General features: G+C 36.2%; 2 protein-coding genes across 2 annotated transcripts in view; both read left to right on the plus strand.

Moving 5' to 3' along the window:
- The window catches only part of gata6 (GATA binding protein 6), a 584,947-nt gene extending 575,451 nt beyond the window's left edge, over positions 1 to 9,496 (plus strand). The window contains exon 8 of the transcript XR_007935263.1: positions 9,484 to 9,496. The gene's annotated coding sequence lies outside the window, so the exon portion shown is untranslated. The remainder of the gene's footprint in view (positions 1 to 9,483) is intronic.
- The window catches only part of cables1 (Cdk5 and Abl enzyme substrate 1), a 94,213-nt gene that overhangs the window by 30,742 nt on the left and 46,676 nt on the right, over positions 1 to 16,795 (plus strand). The window contains exons 2-4 of the mRNA XM_028803672.2: positions 111 to 182; positions 2,856 to 2,948; positions 9,205 to 9,282. Of these exons, the coding sequence (XP_028659505.1) occupies positions 111 to 182; positions 2,856 to 2,948; positions 9,205 to 9,282 (243 nt within the window). The remainder of the gene's footprint in view (positions 1 to 110; positions 183 to 2,855; positions 2,949 to 9,204; positions 9,283 to 16,795) is intronic.

The following is a 16,795-nucleotide window of genomic DNA, read 5'->3' on the forward strand; positions in this document are numbered from 1 at the left end:
GTCATTATTAAATTGTATGGCATTTAATTACTGACTATGCAGTTTGGTGACTGCACTTGATACTATTCTCTAGCCATCTGCTCATTTGTCTTGTCTTTCCTACTTCTCAGACGAAGACTGATCTCCCAACGCTCTTCTTTGGAGACTCTGGAGGACATTGAAGAAAATGCTCCCCTGCGCAGGTAGTAACTTCAGGAGCATTAAAAGCACAGACATGATTTATTTTAAATACTATTTTTGTTATCATTTTTATATATTATGCCATTTATTTTAAATAATAAATATTTTAAATAACTAAATATATATACAGTATTTAGTTAGGTTGGTGATCTATATATGGATATTGTTTATTTGTGAGTTGAATTTGTAAAACTAAGGAGTAATGCATTATTTTTGTGCTTAAAATAATGTTTCTATGTCATGGTTTGATATATCTTGCAGATTAATGAGAACTACCAGTAAGAGTTCATAATTATGAATATGAAGAGTGGTGGATTCTTAAATGTATCTTGACATTTTCAATATGTTACAAATTCTTTCTGTATTTGGACAAAACTGTCTCTCTCTTGATCATAAACCAAAACTTTTCATGTATAGTCAAGTCCATAACTATTTGGACAGTGACAGAATTTTCATACTTTTGGCTCTGCATAGCACCACAATTGATTTGAAATAAAGCAATCATTATGTGATTGAAGTGTAGATTTTCAACTTTAAATTAAAGTGTTTACCAATAATATTGAATGACAGCCATTTTTCTGCATAGCCCCCCATTTACTTGGGCTCAAAAGTATATCGACATTTGACTTACAAGCTGTTCCATAGCCAGGTTGGAGCAGTTCATTCATTATTTCATTAACTGTTAAGCAGGTAAAAGGTCCAGAATTGATTCCAATTGTGGAATTTGCATTTGGAAGCAGTTGCTGTGATCTCTCAATATGAGGTCCAAAAGCTGGCCGTGCAAGTAAAAACAGTCTATCATTAGGCTGAGAAACCAAAACAAGCACTTTAAAGAGAGTAGAAACACAAGGAGTGTTCAAATGAACCATCTGGTATATTCTTAAAAAGAAAGAATGCACTGGCTAACTTGGCAGAAAGTCTGGAAAACCACAGCAGACAACTATGCTTGATGATTGCAGAATTTTGTCCTTGGTGAAGAAGAACCCCTTCACAACATTCGCCCAAACCAAGAACACTCTGTGGGAGGCAGACCTATCTGCCAAAGTCTTCAATCAACAGAAGACTTAATGAAAGTAAAGACAAGATGGTTTACCACAAGATGCAAACCACTGGTGTATCTCAAACATAGGAAGTACTGATAATGCTTTTCCAGAAAAAAATTTTAAAAGCCTCTCCAGTTCTGGAACAGTATTCTTTGGACAAAGGAAACTAAGATCAACATATACCAGAATGTTGGAACATGGTGAAGGTAGTTTTATGGCATGATCATGTATGGATGTGAATGGAAGTATGTTACTAGTGTTCATTGATTATATGACTGCTGGCAAAAGTAGAAGGATGAATTCTGAAGTATACAGGGCTATGCTATCTGCGCAGATTCAGCCAAATGCTGCAGAACTAATAGGACATCACTTCACAGTACAGATGGCCAATGACCCAAAACATACCGTGAAAGTAAACCAAGTGTTTTTCAAAACCAAGAAGTGGAATGTTCTTCAATGGCCAGGTCAGTCAACTGATCTCAACCCAATTGGACATTCATTTCACTTCCTGAAGACAAAACTGCTGGCAGAAAGTCTAACAAACTAGCAGCAACTGAAGACAGATGTAGTAAAGGACTAGCAAAGCATCACTAGAGTGAAAACACAGCACTTGGTGAAGGCCATGGATTCCAGACTTCAGACAGTCATTGACTGTAAAGGATTTTCAACCAAGTATTGAAAATGATCATTATATTTATGATTGTTAGTTAGTCCAAATAACTTTGAGCCCCTGAAAATAGTGTGACCATTTATAAAAATGTCTGTCTTTTCAAAACAGCTCATATAATATTTTTAAGCCACTTGAATTAAAGCTGAAAGTCTATACTCAATTACATCTTGATTGCTTTGTTTCAGATCCGTTGTGGTGGTGTATAGAGCCAAGAGTATGAAAATTGTGTCACTGTCCAAATACTTATGGATCTGACTGCATGGCACTTTCTAAACCTTGCACTTATTGACTCAGAAGTTATACACAGTGTATTGCCATATAAAATAAGAGAGAGGCAAATAAGATACTGTCTGATTGTCCACTTGAATACTGTGTATTATATTACCATTTTAAAGTAACTGTTGTGTAACCAAAATATAATTTTGTAAACTTTTATACTCAAATTGCATTTTAATAATTCAGATAATCACCATACAAACTTTATGGCTGTCCTGGGACTCCAATTCAAAATGCATTTGCATTGCAACAAGTTCCTCCTACTCCCATTCAACAAAAAATACTCTTTTTTTTTTCCTCTTTCAAATAGCTGTTGAATACTAGCTTATTAGGTTTCTGTAGGAAATAAAGTATGTATATTGCACAACTAAAATATCTGAGTGATACCCATTTAGTATATAAAAGATTATACGTTAAATGAGTCACCAAGTTTGTTTCAATTTGAAAGTTAAAAGTAGTGGAAAATAAGTATTTGTTCCTATAACAAACAGACAAACAACTATCTTGTTCTGAATTCAGTCTTTTCTCCACTCCTAATGATCTAAGCTAACATAGACCTTATCACTTAGATATTTTGAAGAGTGATATTTTTACAAGGTGCCTGCAAAGAAAGTTTGTGTGTTCCTCATCAGAATGTTCTGCAATCAACTGGGGTCTTTTGTATTTTTTTTTTCTTTTAATTTAAGGTGCCGCACTCTGTCAGGTTCACCAAGACCAAAGAACTTTAAGAAAGTCCACTTCATCAAGAATATGAGACAACATGACACCAGAAGTGGCAGGTAGTGGAAATTAAATTTTTTGTGCTAGTTAGTTCCATAATTTGTGAATCATTCAGCGTACTGTTAACATACTCTAGCAACTAACTTATTTAATTGGTAGGTGTGGTTGGGTCGCATGGAAGTAGATCTCCAGAGTTGTAAATTCTTCAACTCAGTCCAAGAGAGAATTCTGTTAAAATGTTGAAATTTTATTGTATTTCAAAATGAAATCTTCTTGCAATTACTTTTTTTGTCATTAACAGCAAAAATTTGGTAATTGTAAAAACAAAATTCAACATGTTTTGAATTGAATTATACAAAGATAAGATGTTAAATAAGTACTTTTTTAGCAACTCTAACATTAATAATACACTTTGATGCTGTCCAGATTTTTTAAATAAGAAGTTTTAATTTGAGACCAGTTATTAAACATTTCTACTGTTGACAGGTAAATATGAAATGTCTGAATGGTTGATTATCTGGCGATGGGTCACTAAGGTCTCGGGGTAGCCTTGGAAAGAACAAAGCTTATTAGAACATTAGAACAATCAGACAAGAACCAGCCATTCAGACCAACATAGCTTGCCAGTGCCTTTCCAGTTAATTTGTCTAAAAAACAAGTCTAATTTTGAAAGTCCCTCAAGTCTGTCTACCATGCTACTTGGTAGCTCATTCCAAATGTCTATGGTTCTCTGTGTAAAGAAAAACGTCCTACTGTTTGTGCAAAATTTACCCTTAACAAGTTTCCAACCATGTCCCCGTGTTCTTGACGAACTAATTTTAAAATGACAGTCTCGATCCATTGTACTAATTCCATTCGTAATTTTAAACACTTTAATCATGTCACCGCTTAGTCTTCTTTTGCTTAAACTAAAAAGGCTCAGCTCTTTTAATCTTTCTTCATAATTCATCCCCTGTAGCCATATAATGAGCCTTGTCTCTCTTCTCTGGACCTTTTCTAGCACTGCTATTTCCTTTTTGTATCCTGGAGACCAAAACTGCACACAGTACTCCAAATGAGGCCTCACTAGTGTGTTATAAAGCTAAGCATAACCTCCTTGGACCTGGACTCCACACATCATGCTACAGTATATAACCTAACATTCTGTTTACCTTCTTAATGGTTTTTGAACACTGTAAGTTGATAGCATAGAGTCCACTATGACTCCTAAATCCTTCTCATAAGTTGTACTCTAGATTTTCAGACCTCCCACTGTGTATTCAAACCTAAAATTTTTATTCCTTTATGTATAATGTTTTACATTTACTGAGATGAAATTTCATGTGCCACAAATATGCCTAAGCCTGTGTGCTTTCCAAATCATTCTGCAATGATTTAAAAGATTTCAAATTATCTGCCAATCCACCTATCTTGGTATCATCTTCAAACTTAACCAGCTTGATACTTATAAATGATTTAGAACAGCATATATTTATTAAAAATACCAGCAGCCCTAGCACTGACCCCTGTGGAGCACCTCTCTTTACATCAGCCATTTCAGAAATGGTTCCTTGCACCATAACCCTCTGCTTCCTTTGTTTGAGCCAATTCTGCACCCATCTACAAACATCACCCTGAACTCCCACTTCTTTTAGTTTGATTCTTAACCTCTCATGTGCCACCTTATCAAATGCTTTCTAAAAATCAAGATGATAAATATCATATGCTCCACTTTGATCATATCTTTTTGTTGCTTACTCACACAATTCCAGCAAGTTGATAAAACACAACTTTCCTCTTCTGAACCCATGCTGACTATTCAGAAAAACTCCTGTACTTGTCATATGCTCAATCTTATTGTTAATAATTCCTTCCATGAATTTTCCTGTGATGCACTTTAAGCTTACTTGCCTATAGTTGTTTGAATCTGCCCAGTCACCCTTTTTATATAATGGGATAATATTTGCTATTTTCCAGGGTTTATATATGTATTTGCTAGCCTCCTTAAGAATTTGAGGGTAGATAATATCTTTCCTGGTGATTTGTTTGATTTCAGCCTGTTTAATCTGAGCAGTATTTCTCCCTCTACAGTTTCTAAATTACTTGGAACCTCCTTAGTAGTCCCATTTACCATTGGAAGGTTATCCAATTCTTCAGTTGGGAAGACCTCAGAAAAATGCAAGTTTAGAGCATCCGCTGTTTCACTGCTTGTATTTTTTTTAATTCCCCTTTACTATTCCTGACACACTTCACCTCCTCCTTGACTGTTCTTTTATTACTAAAAAGAATCACTTTGGGGTCATCTTTCCCCTTATCTACTATATTCCTCTACAACTGTCTTTAGCCTTCCTAATATCCTTCTTAACGGTTGCCCTCAATTTCTTATATGCCCAACAATTCACCTTGGAGTTATTATTCTTAAACATCATATACAGCTGTTTCTTCCTTTGCAACTTAATTTCCTATTAATTCCAAATTTTGGTATGTAACTGTCCTGCATTACATGTAAAATATTTTTAAACCTATTCCACTGTTCCTCGACTGTCTCTACCTTTAAAAGCTTATCCAAGTCTATCCTACTTAGACATTGCCGCATCTGCTCAAAATTTGCCCTACCAAAGTTAAACTTAATAGTTTTAGTCTTTGTATCTGCACTGTTACAAAATACTGAGAATTGTATTATATTATGGTCACTTGACCTTAGTGGTTCAATCACCTCTACACTCTCAATTCTATCCTGATTATTACAAAATACTAAATCCAGACTGGCTTCACCCCATGTTGGTGCTTTAACATACTATCTATCTATCTATCTATCTATCTACTGTGTTAAAAAACAGTTACTGATTACTTCTTAAAACTCCTACTCTTGTGCTCTGCTATTTGCAAGGTTATCCCAGTTAATATTTGGATAATTAAAGTCCCCCATGACTATATTATTCCCTGTAAACCTGCCTTTTTAATATTACAAAAAAGATGTGTGTTAAAATTGCTGTCTGCATTGGGTGGTCTATAACAAATATAGACTATATAACACATAATATAAGGCCTCATTCCTGAATGCTTTCGAGGCAAAGCCACATGTCCTCACTAAGAGGGGTCTCATCATCCAACTAAGGAGGATTTGCATTTAAATTCTGTTTGACATAAACAGCAACCCCACCTCCTTTTTGGTTCTCTCTATCCATCCTAAAAAAATATGTGTTCCTCTATGTTATACTCATCCTCATTTTTGTTATTTAGCCAGGTTTCCATTATTGCTATAATATCATAATTATGCTCTGCTACATACAACTCCAACTCACTTGCCTTATTTTTTTTATACTTCTATCAATAAAGCAAGCTATTTTTAATGTTACTCCTATACTAAACCTGACTTGTCTTAAAATTCCTGAACCCCCATTCCCTAGTATAAAGAAGCCTCGACTTACTTATTCCTACGCAATACATTGGTGCCCCTCCAGTTCAGATGTAACCGGTCACGTCAAAACAGTTCCCATCTGTTCCAAAAGGAGTCCCAGTGCCCCATAAACCTATACCCTTCTACCCTGCAGCAAGACTTGAGCCACGCATTAAGCCTTCTAATTTCCTCAGTCTTACATGGACTGGTGTGTGGCACAGGCAGATCTTCAGAGAAGACTACCTTGTCAGTTCTGCTCCTCAGCCTGGCACCTGACTCTTTGAAATTGGATCACAGAACTGATAGACTACCCTTATGTATGTCATTTGTTCCAACATGAACAATGAAAACTGTATCCATCACTGCCCTAGCCAAGAGCCTATCCATCTTTCCATGGAGGTCTCCCACCTGTACACCCGGAAAGCAACACATCGTGCGATACTCTCTGTCTCTGGAGCAAACCTGAGTTTCAATCCCCCTAATGATGGAGTCCCTAACTATCACTACCTCTCTGTTTCTGGGAACTAGTTTTGAGGTGGCCCATTGGGGCTCTCCATCCCTGTTTACCACCTCAGAATCATCAAACAACACCGTCTAGCTCCGCAAGGACCTGAAAATGGTTTGACATTTGTAATTCTGGGGTTGATGCCCCCGGACAGTGTGGACCCTTTACTTTACACCTTGTAACCATGACCCACCTATCTCTAACTGTCTGGTCTGAGATCTCCTTTCCGTGCCACCTTTTGGGTGTACACTATCTCTCTCTAAAGGACACTTGGGCCAGTTCTGTCAATTCAACGAGGGCCAGCCAACGTCTCCTTCAGGTTCAACGACCCTGAGCTTGTGGTGCTGTATCACGTGGCATCTCCAACAGATGCAGCCCTCCTAGACGACTGGCTACTCCAAGCCATTATCTAAAAAGTCCAGCATTAAACAGGACCCGCTTTGCACTGGCCTCATTATTAAAACTTAATTTAGGATTACTAAAACTACCTTAAGTTTTTTTTTCGTTTTTTTTTTTCTTTTTATCAATTAAAATTAAATGATTTAACCTAAATGGTCAAACTAAAAAAATTTTAAGCCAAAGAAATTTGATTATAGAACTGCTTCAGCTGTTTTACAGATTCTGGCCCCTTAAGCTTCTGTAATATTCTCCCATTCAACTGCCTGCTGTTTGTCCTTCTATGAGGTTAACTTTAATTTTCTGTCTGTTCTCCTTGTTTGCAATACTTATTCCTTACTTAAAAACACTCCAATCGCACTGTTTGTATTCCCCCGTATTAATGAACCCTTACGCTGTCGCCCACTTAACTGCTCTACTTCCAGACCACTAAGAACTGTTCAACCTAAAATTAACAAATATATAAAACTTCTCTGAGACATTGAAAAAGAGAGAGTAAAACTAGCCATGACAAAAGCCATCCCACTCTTGTCCGTCACCTAACTGGCTTTGTACTTAGCCAGCACTCTTTTTTTTTTTTTTTTATGGGTAGCAAGGGGCTTCATGGATCTCAACTGGATTATATGGTTACCCACCCATTAGGCACTTGCTGGTGAGCAACATTCTGTGGAGCAGGTCCCTGCTAAGTAAAAAGTCCCAATTAAAATATTCATGAGTGACAATAATGGACTATTCTTTGTCTGGCCCCTAACCTTAGACCAATTTCTCAGGGGTAACTCCAACACCAGCATGTATTTCCAGCCCACATAGTTGTAAATATCTCTAGGAAGGCGTACATAAGCATGCATGAAGTCATACTGCAGTTTCAATCTAGGCTTTTGATTTATCCATTTAAATAACCTTTATGTTAATCACTTAATAATGTGCTACTGTGGGACCTTCTAAATCATAAGTTAGTTTCACAGAGCGTTCCAACCTCTGCAAGAATGATGCGATTAACATTAATTTTAAGATTGATTCTAATGTCCAAGACCATTGCATATTTAACAGCTCCTAGTTTCATAAAGTTTCAGCTTTAGAAAATGTGTCTGTCTTTGCAGAAAGGTTTGTGGATTTGTTCTGTATGTCTAGCATTGGTGTATATATAATGTGAATTTATTGTATCATGGGGGTATGGTGATGTTTTCTCACATATCCAGGATACTAACCTTGAATCCCCAACTCCTTATTTGTCCATTTGGAAGTTTTCATTTTCTCCCAAGGTCTGTAAGAGATTTTTTTTTCTTCCCTCTCCATGTAATCTGGTATTCTTTTCCCCATTTTAAAGATTTTTGTTTCAAATTAATTGGCAACTTTGAACTGGCCCAGGGAGAGTGTCAGTGTTTACAAGAATGTACCATGCAATAGACTCGCACCATGTCCAGCTATTTCTCCCATAATGTACCCAAACCTGCTGGGATAGGTTCCTGATCCCAGTTAACCTGAACTGGTTGAGGCTTGGAAAATTGAAGGATATGTATCTTGTGTTTTTGTTGTTTGATCCCGCTACATTTTTTTTTAATAATACATAGAATATTCTAATATGTTTTAAGAAAATAAATTGTTTGAATGCAGTGGCAGTTTAGTGATGAAGGGTTTAGGTAACAGGCTTTTACATGAAATCAAAAAAAACATTGGTGTCTTATTTTTTAAAATGTGAAAATTTGCAGGCAGAGTAGATGGACTGTTGTCTAACAGAGTTTAGAATAGGATAATACAGGAGAGTAAAAGGTTGAAATAACTGCATGAATACTTGTTCAATGTGAAAATAAGTGGCAGTAAAAGACTGTATGATTTGATGATTTTAGCTATTGGTGATTGCTAGCCAAGAAACAGATCAGTCCTTTTCTGTTTTATATTGCTCCTGTTACAAAAACCACCTTCACTAAGTAGTTTCCAAAGCATTCAACGTAAGCAAATGTGTATAGAGCGGAATTTCAGGTTTTATATTCATAAGTGAGATTTTAAATTTATTACCTTTAATTTTATTTTGTAGGATAGTTCTTATCAGTGGTCGAAGATCCTTCTGTAGTGTCTTTTCAGTACTGCCATATCGGAACTGCAGTCAGACTGGGTATGTACTCAAAAATGTTAATTATTGTGGTCATCTTTGCCCTTTAAAATATCTTTAAAAGGCCCTGCTCTTGAAAGTTGCAATTTCTCAACTAATGTGGATGCCATTTTTTGTGTAGTATAGACAAATGTATTTTAGATTTTATGATCTTGGTTTGAGAAATAAAAAATTTCCCATTGGTATGTTTTCATTGTTGCCTAGTTTGAGAGTTTTGTGCACCTTCTATATCAAATTCTTTCTAATGTTTTAAATATGTTTTTATTATTTTAATATATATGCTACAATTACTAATCTTCACATTTATTTAGTGTACACACAGAGACAACATTAATCCAGATTGAATTAAAGAAATCTAGCCAGCAGTAATGGATTCCAATTCAGCTGTAATTTTAGAGAGGATTAATCTTGAGAAGATGGACTAAAGCAAGGAAAGTGCAGATATGTTTGAGTGTTTATGTTTGTCAACAAGAAGTAGCACAACTCATTTAGTGTATCAATCTGGTGCTTTGTTGTAACATTAAATTGTTAACTGGGACTTAGATTAAAGATTACTTGCCTCAACAAGTTGACAATATCAAACATTGTGTTGTTTGTTGATTTCTTGGTTGTCTCGAATTGGATGGGATGCCAACTCCTAGAATTTACCTATGACTGCCTTCAACCCCTGGTCCCTCCCATCCTATTCATAGTTTCTATTGTTACTGTTCTTACATTTGCCTTTTTTGGATTTTCTTTTTCTGTTTGTGACCTCCAGCCATTTTTTTTTTTTGATAAGTCTTTTGCATTTTGGGGTTGTGGACTCCTTTTGTGTCTGATGCCAGTCTTCACAAATATTTTTGGGCACATTAAATTATTGTAAAGATGTAAACGTTAAAAATAAAGAATAAACCTCACCCAAAACATGAACTCCAGATAACTACTGATTTAGAACAATTTTATTTTTAAATCAGAAGTGGGTCTTGGTGATATGGCTCAAAATTCATATCACAATATTTTTGGACCAAATGTTGATAAACAATATGCATCAATGCTTTTTCTTATCCAGTTATCCATTTCAGTTATATTGTTCTTCTGTTTAATTATATGAATCTAATTGCACAGTAATAACTTTATATAATTTACTTTATAATAGTACAGGCATAAACAAAATATACACATTGTCCCAAGAAACGCATTAAAACATTAAAGCAGGAAAGCCAGTTCTCTGACTGTACTTAGGTAGTGTAGGAGCAGGTGCTTTGAATACTTTAGTAGATTTGCCATCCATAAAAAAAAAAAATTTGAATATTGAAGCATTTTTATTTTTAAGCTGTTTTTTTATTTTATTGATTTTATTTAAATTTATTTTAATTTTATTTATTTCCATACAATCAAGTCCAACTTAATAGATCAGAAATCAGACCTTGCCCGAGAGAATGAGGAGAGCCAACAGCACAAGCAACCCTTTTAAAAAACACAAAGAAACGAGAATGGCCTTTTCCCTGATATAAATGCTTATTCCAACATTTGATTCATTAGGTCTTATCATTTTTTTAAAGTTTTGAACACATCCTCTTAAGTGAGAATTTAATTTTTTCCAGTTTTAAATAGTATAGTAAATTAGTTACTAACTGACTTAAAAAAAACTTGAAAAGAGCGTATTTGAAACATTTTTATTTTTAAGCTATGTTTTGTGAACAAATAAAGCAGGGCAAGAGCAAGTATTCAAGCGACTTTACATGCACGTGCACACACAAACCACTTACTGGGTGCTGCCAGTGACCAAAGCACTGTAGTTCCATTTGTTCAAAACAATGGCTTTAAACAAATTAGCAGCATTGTCTGTGGTAATGCAAACCTGTTGCACATCATTTAAGTTTTTGCACATATCTGAGCCCCAGCACAATCGTTACTCTGGTATGGTCATCTGGTGCATAGCCTGTCTGAGGACAGACACTGTTCATCTCCCAGTTCTCAATAAAATGGCCTGTTAGACTCCTGTACAGTTGCATGGTATGACTAGTTCACAGATTTGATGTTTTGGAAAAGTGGCTTACATTCTGAAGCTGATTCAAAATTTTCTCCTTCACCTCATCATATAGATTAGGCAACGCCTTTTTGGACGTAGCATTAGGAACCATGTCTTTTGCAATGTGGTATGTTACAGCAGTTTTCATTTCCTTTGGGGCTTGTCTTTTCATATGTTATTCAATGACAGAATGTTGCTGTCAGTGTAGTTTGTTTTGCGGCATTGTGCTTTGTTGGGTTTTGAGCAGAGGCCTCCTGAAGTTTAATAAATTCTTCTTCATACTTTGTATGTGTTTATTTTTTTTTTCCTCCAAGTGATTGAATAGGTTTGACGTGTTGCCGGTCTTCATTCCTACTTCTTTCTTGCAAAGTTTGCGTATACCAGTCAGTGTTCTCCCTAGTGTCTTTTAGCCGTGCGCTCCGTCCGGCTAATTTAGTTGAGCGCCCGGCTGTCATCTCGCATGACATTGTAAGATGACAGCCGCAGATCTAATGATCTCCAGAGTTGGCAAGGGATGAGCAGACAGGTGGGCAAATATTTTAGAAGTAGGATCGCAAGTTGCGAGGGGAGAGGCGAGGGACGGAATGTTGCCGATCACTAGGTGCTAAAGCTAGGGACGAGGCAGAGCAGAGTTCACAAGCAAAGAGTATGGGGTGGTGGGCTTTCAAGAGGGGGGTGTACATGGTAATAGCGGGTGCTGAGCAGTTTAATTAAAGTAGCAAGGAGTATGGAGAGGTGGGCAGGCGAGAGGAGGCTGTACATGCTAATAGCGGAGCAGAGCGGCACTTCACAAGCAAAGAGGATGTGGAGGTGGGCGGGCGAGAGGAGGACTGATAAAATAAAAAAAGACTCGTGGAACCAGCCTGTCAGATATCAGAAAAAGGGTGTCAAGAAGTGACGTCTCTGTTCTCAGTGTCAGTGCAGTCTATGTAGTGCTGCTAAGCTTATGTCGAGAATAAAGTTGACATTTCCACTTTATTTTCGCTATTTATCTCGAGATTAAAGTTGACATGTTGACTTTATTCTCGTAGTTTGTCGTTAAAGTAGAACATCGTAAGCTAAACTTCATCTTAAAATGAATATTTACTTTACTAGATTTTCTCAAACCCCGTCATAAATTATGTAGCGCATGAAATGCTTTGTGTTATTGTGTGGTGATTGGTTATGTGGAGAAAGAAGAAGGAAGGATAGGAATTGGGGTTTTGGTACGTCAGATAGAGACAGTACGCATGCAATAAAGAAAGCCTGCTCAGAAGAACATCTGTGTTCGTGTCTCCGACCACCAGATCACGAACACAACATTTACACAATTTTTAAGTTAAACCTGTGTGATACCCATTCATACATCCAGTTTTTTGGAACTTCGTCACACCTGCCATAAAGTTCTCTACACTGAACGTACACCTGGGGACCCCTTACTGCGAGGGAGCAGCACTACTGCCACACTACCGTGCATGTTTAATACATGCTTTAATGCATTTCATCATGAAAATGATATCAAGTATGTATCTTAGCATTGTAAATGTTCAGAGAGCAGCTATATCATGAAGTGAATGTATTCTGTGCGGCGATCCCTCCCGGTACCTCCTCAGTGCAATAGGAAGTCCGGTTAAGAAGTGCGTAGTGATTAACAACTCGGTCAGGGAACACTTACCACAAAGCATTTAATGCACTACACTACCTTATGACGGGGTTTGAGAAAATCTAGTAAATTAAACATTGATTTTAAGATGAAGTTTAATTTACGACATTCTACTTTAATGGCAAAATAAACTATCAGAATAAAGTGGAAATGCCGAGAATAAAGTCAACATGTCGACTTTATTCTCGACATATATTTTTTTTTTTTCTTTTCTTCAATGTGCCCGTATTTTTTTTTTTTCTTCACCATGGCCCTAATATGCTTCCGTAGTTTTGTTAAAGTGACCCATCTGCCATTCCTTTTTTGTTCATATCTTGCCCTGCCATAGTGCAGGTGTGCACTGAATATCCAACAGGCTCTCACTTTCCCACTCAAAAGTCTTATTCATAGGTACTTTTAATTTTTTCCAAACGTTTTCCCAACATGAGCAAAAAAAAAGTGTTCAGAAAACAACACTGCTCCGTTATTTCAGAAAAGAGACGCCACAAACTAATGAAGGTGCAGCATCAACTCCTCATGTGGCAATTTCAGACAAAGACATTGCAGAGGCTGGTCCATCAGGGGGAATCTCTTCAGCACACACTCTGCCAATTGATAAATCTAAGCATCGCTTATCCAGCATAAACAAACAATGGTTTAAAGATTGTGATTGGCTAATGGTCAAAGAAAATAGTATGTGGTGCTCATTGTGCATGAAATATTCAAACAAACACCCCCCAAAGAGGGAGTTACCTTGGGTAAATGTGCCATGCACAAGAATTCGAAAAGAGAGCTTACTGGACCATGAAAAGAGTAAAACGCACATTGAGTCTTCTGCTGACCTTTTAGGAAAGTGTGTACTAGAGCAAACTGGAATCGGTCAAATTGAAAGATCTGTGTTAAATAACTTACAGAGAGATGCCTTTGTGGGAGCTTTAAATTCATGCATTGGTTAGCAAAAAATGAGTTGCCACATACAACGTTGTCTGAAAAGCTGTTGGAACACTAAAGAAATGGGTTGTTCCTTTCTAAGAAGAAAAGAAGAATAAATATTTAACTGAAGACACCTACTGCATATGCAAGTTGGCTTTGAAGAATATTGTTACATTTTTTTTTATTGTTTTCACTTTTCTTCCCGACAGTGACAATACTTGTGCCTCTTGGTTTATGTCATAACAATTATTTAAAATTTTTGTTAGGGTTGCAGGATCCTGAATTGGATACTTCTTAAATTTAATAAAAAATATTCTGGCACAAGTGTCAAACTTTAAAAAAGGAAGTCCTATTGAGCATTGGAAAATAATAATAATTAACTAATAAAAATAGTGCACATTTAATTTTCCCCACCACCAAATTTCCCTGTCCCGCCCCACCCGGATACTTTTTCATGCCACCCGGTTGGAAAAAATTTCTGGGTAGAACACTGAACAGTCTTTTGTTCTGTATGTAGCCACACCATTTCCAAACAGTTTTTTGCACTAAATCGTTCTGGACTGCACTACCCATTTCTGCTTTAGTCACAATGCCCACATTTTCCACTGAGCCCAGAGGGATCCAAATTATTGATCATTTTGACCACGTCACTGATCATGCCTGCTACACAAAGCAACGATGACTGAACAGCATCATGCTACCGAACGCACTGTGATATCTCAGTATACAAAACCAACTATTCTGCACTGTTTAAAAAAAAAAAAAAAGTCGGTAAGAACTGAAAAATTCACGTAACTATAATAATGGGACAGAAACGGGGGTGGCCTTGCACATGTTGTTTACTCAGAACTAAAAAATCCAAATCATCGTTAGAAAAGACATGATCTAGGCAGAGACTCAAAGCTAGTCCATCAGAGGACAGGTAGGGAACATAAACAATGAGGCAGAAGCACTGGAGCTTATCTGGGAAACCAGGGAACAAAAAAATAAGTGCAAGATGATGTAAGAACTCTGTATACTATATATAGCATTTGTTCTTTTTTATGCAACATTATATTTTTAAAGCTCCTTTGTGACAATGCTTGTTTAAAGTGCTATATAAAATGACATGTTAGCACTAAACAAAGTCAAAACTAATTTCCTAACACACCATAGATCTACAGTAGTGCTTTCTGTCATGTTTCTTTGTCTGAAGTTGCCTTGCTAAATCTGCCCACTGCTGTTGACGTCACATGTTGCAGTTGCCAAATTAAATTAATGTTTAATTAATATATCACAATAGTTTTTTTTTTCAAATGATGTATTATAAAAAACATTGTTCATATTGTGGCATTCAATATATTGCCCAGGCCTAGTAAGAAGGAACACTATTTAAATGGGGGGTGGGGCAGGTGAGAGTAAAACTTTGCCAAAAAAGATTGTGAACTGCAAAATAACATTTTAAAACAAAGTAGAACTCTTGTTTAATAATTGGGCCGGTGTGGGGTGCATTCAGCAATTACTTTTTTACAAATGAACGGAATAGTTTCTGTTGTAATTCTAATACAAATGTTGTATTGGTAGTCTTTGCTCATTCTTGTTTAAAAAGTTGCTGCAGATTTTGAATTAACTATTGGTGCTGTTCTCATTTAAAACAAGTAAATGCAGGTAAATCTCATAGGCCGGACAAAATCAGTTGCAGAATTGTCAAGTATGTGCAGACCAGTTATCAGACCTCCTAATACACTAATAAGAAACTGTTCCAGTGGTTCTGTGTTTGTGAAATGGTGCCAGCCTTTTGGAAAAGATAAAGATGAGTCATATTCAGAATAAACCAATGAAAATACATGCATGGTCTATTTCCTTTTGCTATAGCCAGGAATGTCTTTTTTGAGAAGATTCTTTGAATGAACTCCTCTCACAGATTCACAACTCTTAGTTCTAAAACAACAAAATAGCAAGATGTGTTGAATATTCCCTGTTGTAATGCTAAACAACCTCTTTAAACACCTGGATTAAGCACAGGATCTAATCAAGATTTTGTTAATGAATTTTAGTAGTGCATTCACTTATTACTGAACTGCATCTCCTGACTGAGAGGGTGATAATGCTCTGGAGTAGAGTCTGTGACTAGACAGTTTTTTTTTGTGTCACAGCCAGCAAGAAAGATTTATTTTTACTTGGTCGTCCTTAAAAATGATTAAAACCGACACATCACAAGCTGGTGATCTTGTCCTAACTTTGTACATTTTGTACACAAATGTCAATCTTCATTTCAGACCTTTACCTTTTTTTCTTGTATTAATGACACTGCTTTGGTGGGTTTAGTAAAATCTGACACTTTATCCTAGATATGGTGAAACATTCTCTTTATACACTGATATCTTACTCAAGATATGCCAGAAGAATAAAACATTTGCAATTTCTGGTTGATGTTAAACTCAGATTTTCTAATTGTAGCTGGATATTGATTAACAGTTATTTTTAGGGTTGTTTTGTCTTCCGTTTTACCTAAACTCATAAACTTTACTTCTAACTACTCTATTGCAGAATGTTCTAACCTATGGTGTTATCTGTGCATTTGCAAAAGTGGGTGCTCAAGATAGTTATCCTGTCAACACATGATTAAAATAGCAAGCAGAGTCACTGTGGTCTATCTAAATTCTGTAGGATAGCTGTCTAAGCCCTGTCCATAAAAAGCTTAAATCCTGTTAGGTTCAACTCAGTCTTTACAGTCTAACAAGCAGTACAATTAGTAATATCAAAGCAAAACAATAGCAAGCAAGAAATTATGTATTTTCAAGAATGATTCTGCTTTATGGTGAAGAATAGTTTATTGCCATTTGGAGAAGTTAATTTAGCTTTTTTTTAGGAAATCAGCATTTAGTTTGAATATTGCCTTCCAAAAAAATGTTTTGCTTCTAAAGACTAACTATTGTTATAAAGACTAACTTTATTAAATGTCACTTTTC

The sequence above is a fragment of the Erpetoichthys calabaricus genome, chromosome 6, assembly GCF_900747795.2.
Source record: "Erpetoichthys calabaricus chromosome 6, fErpCal1.3, whole genome shotgun sequence".
NCBI lineage: Eukaryota > Metazoa > Chordata > Cladistia > Polypteriformes > Polypteridae > Erpetoichthys > Erpetoichthys calabaricus.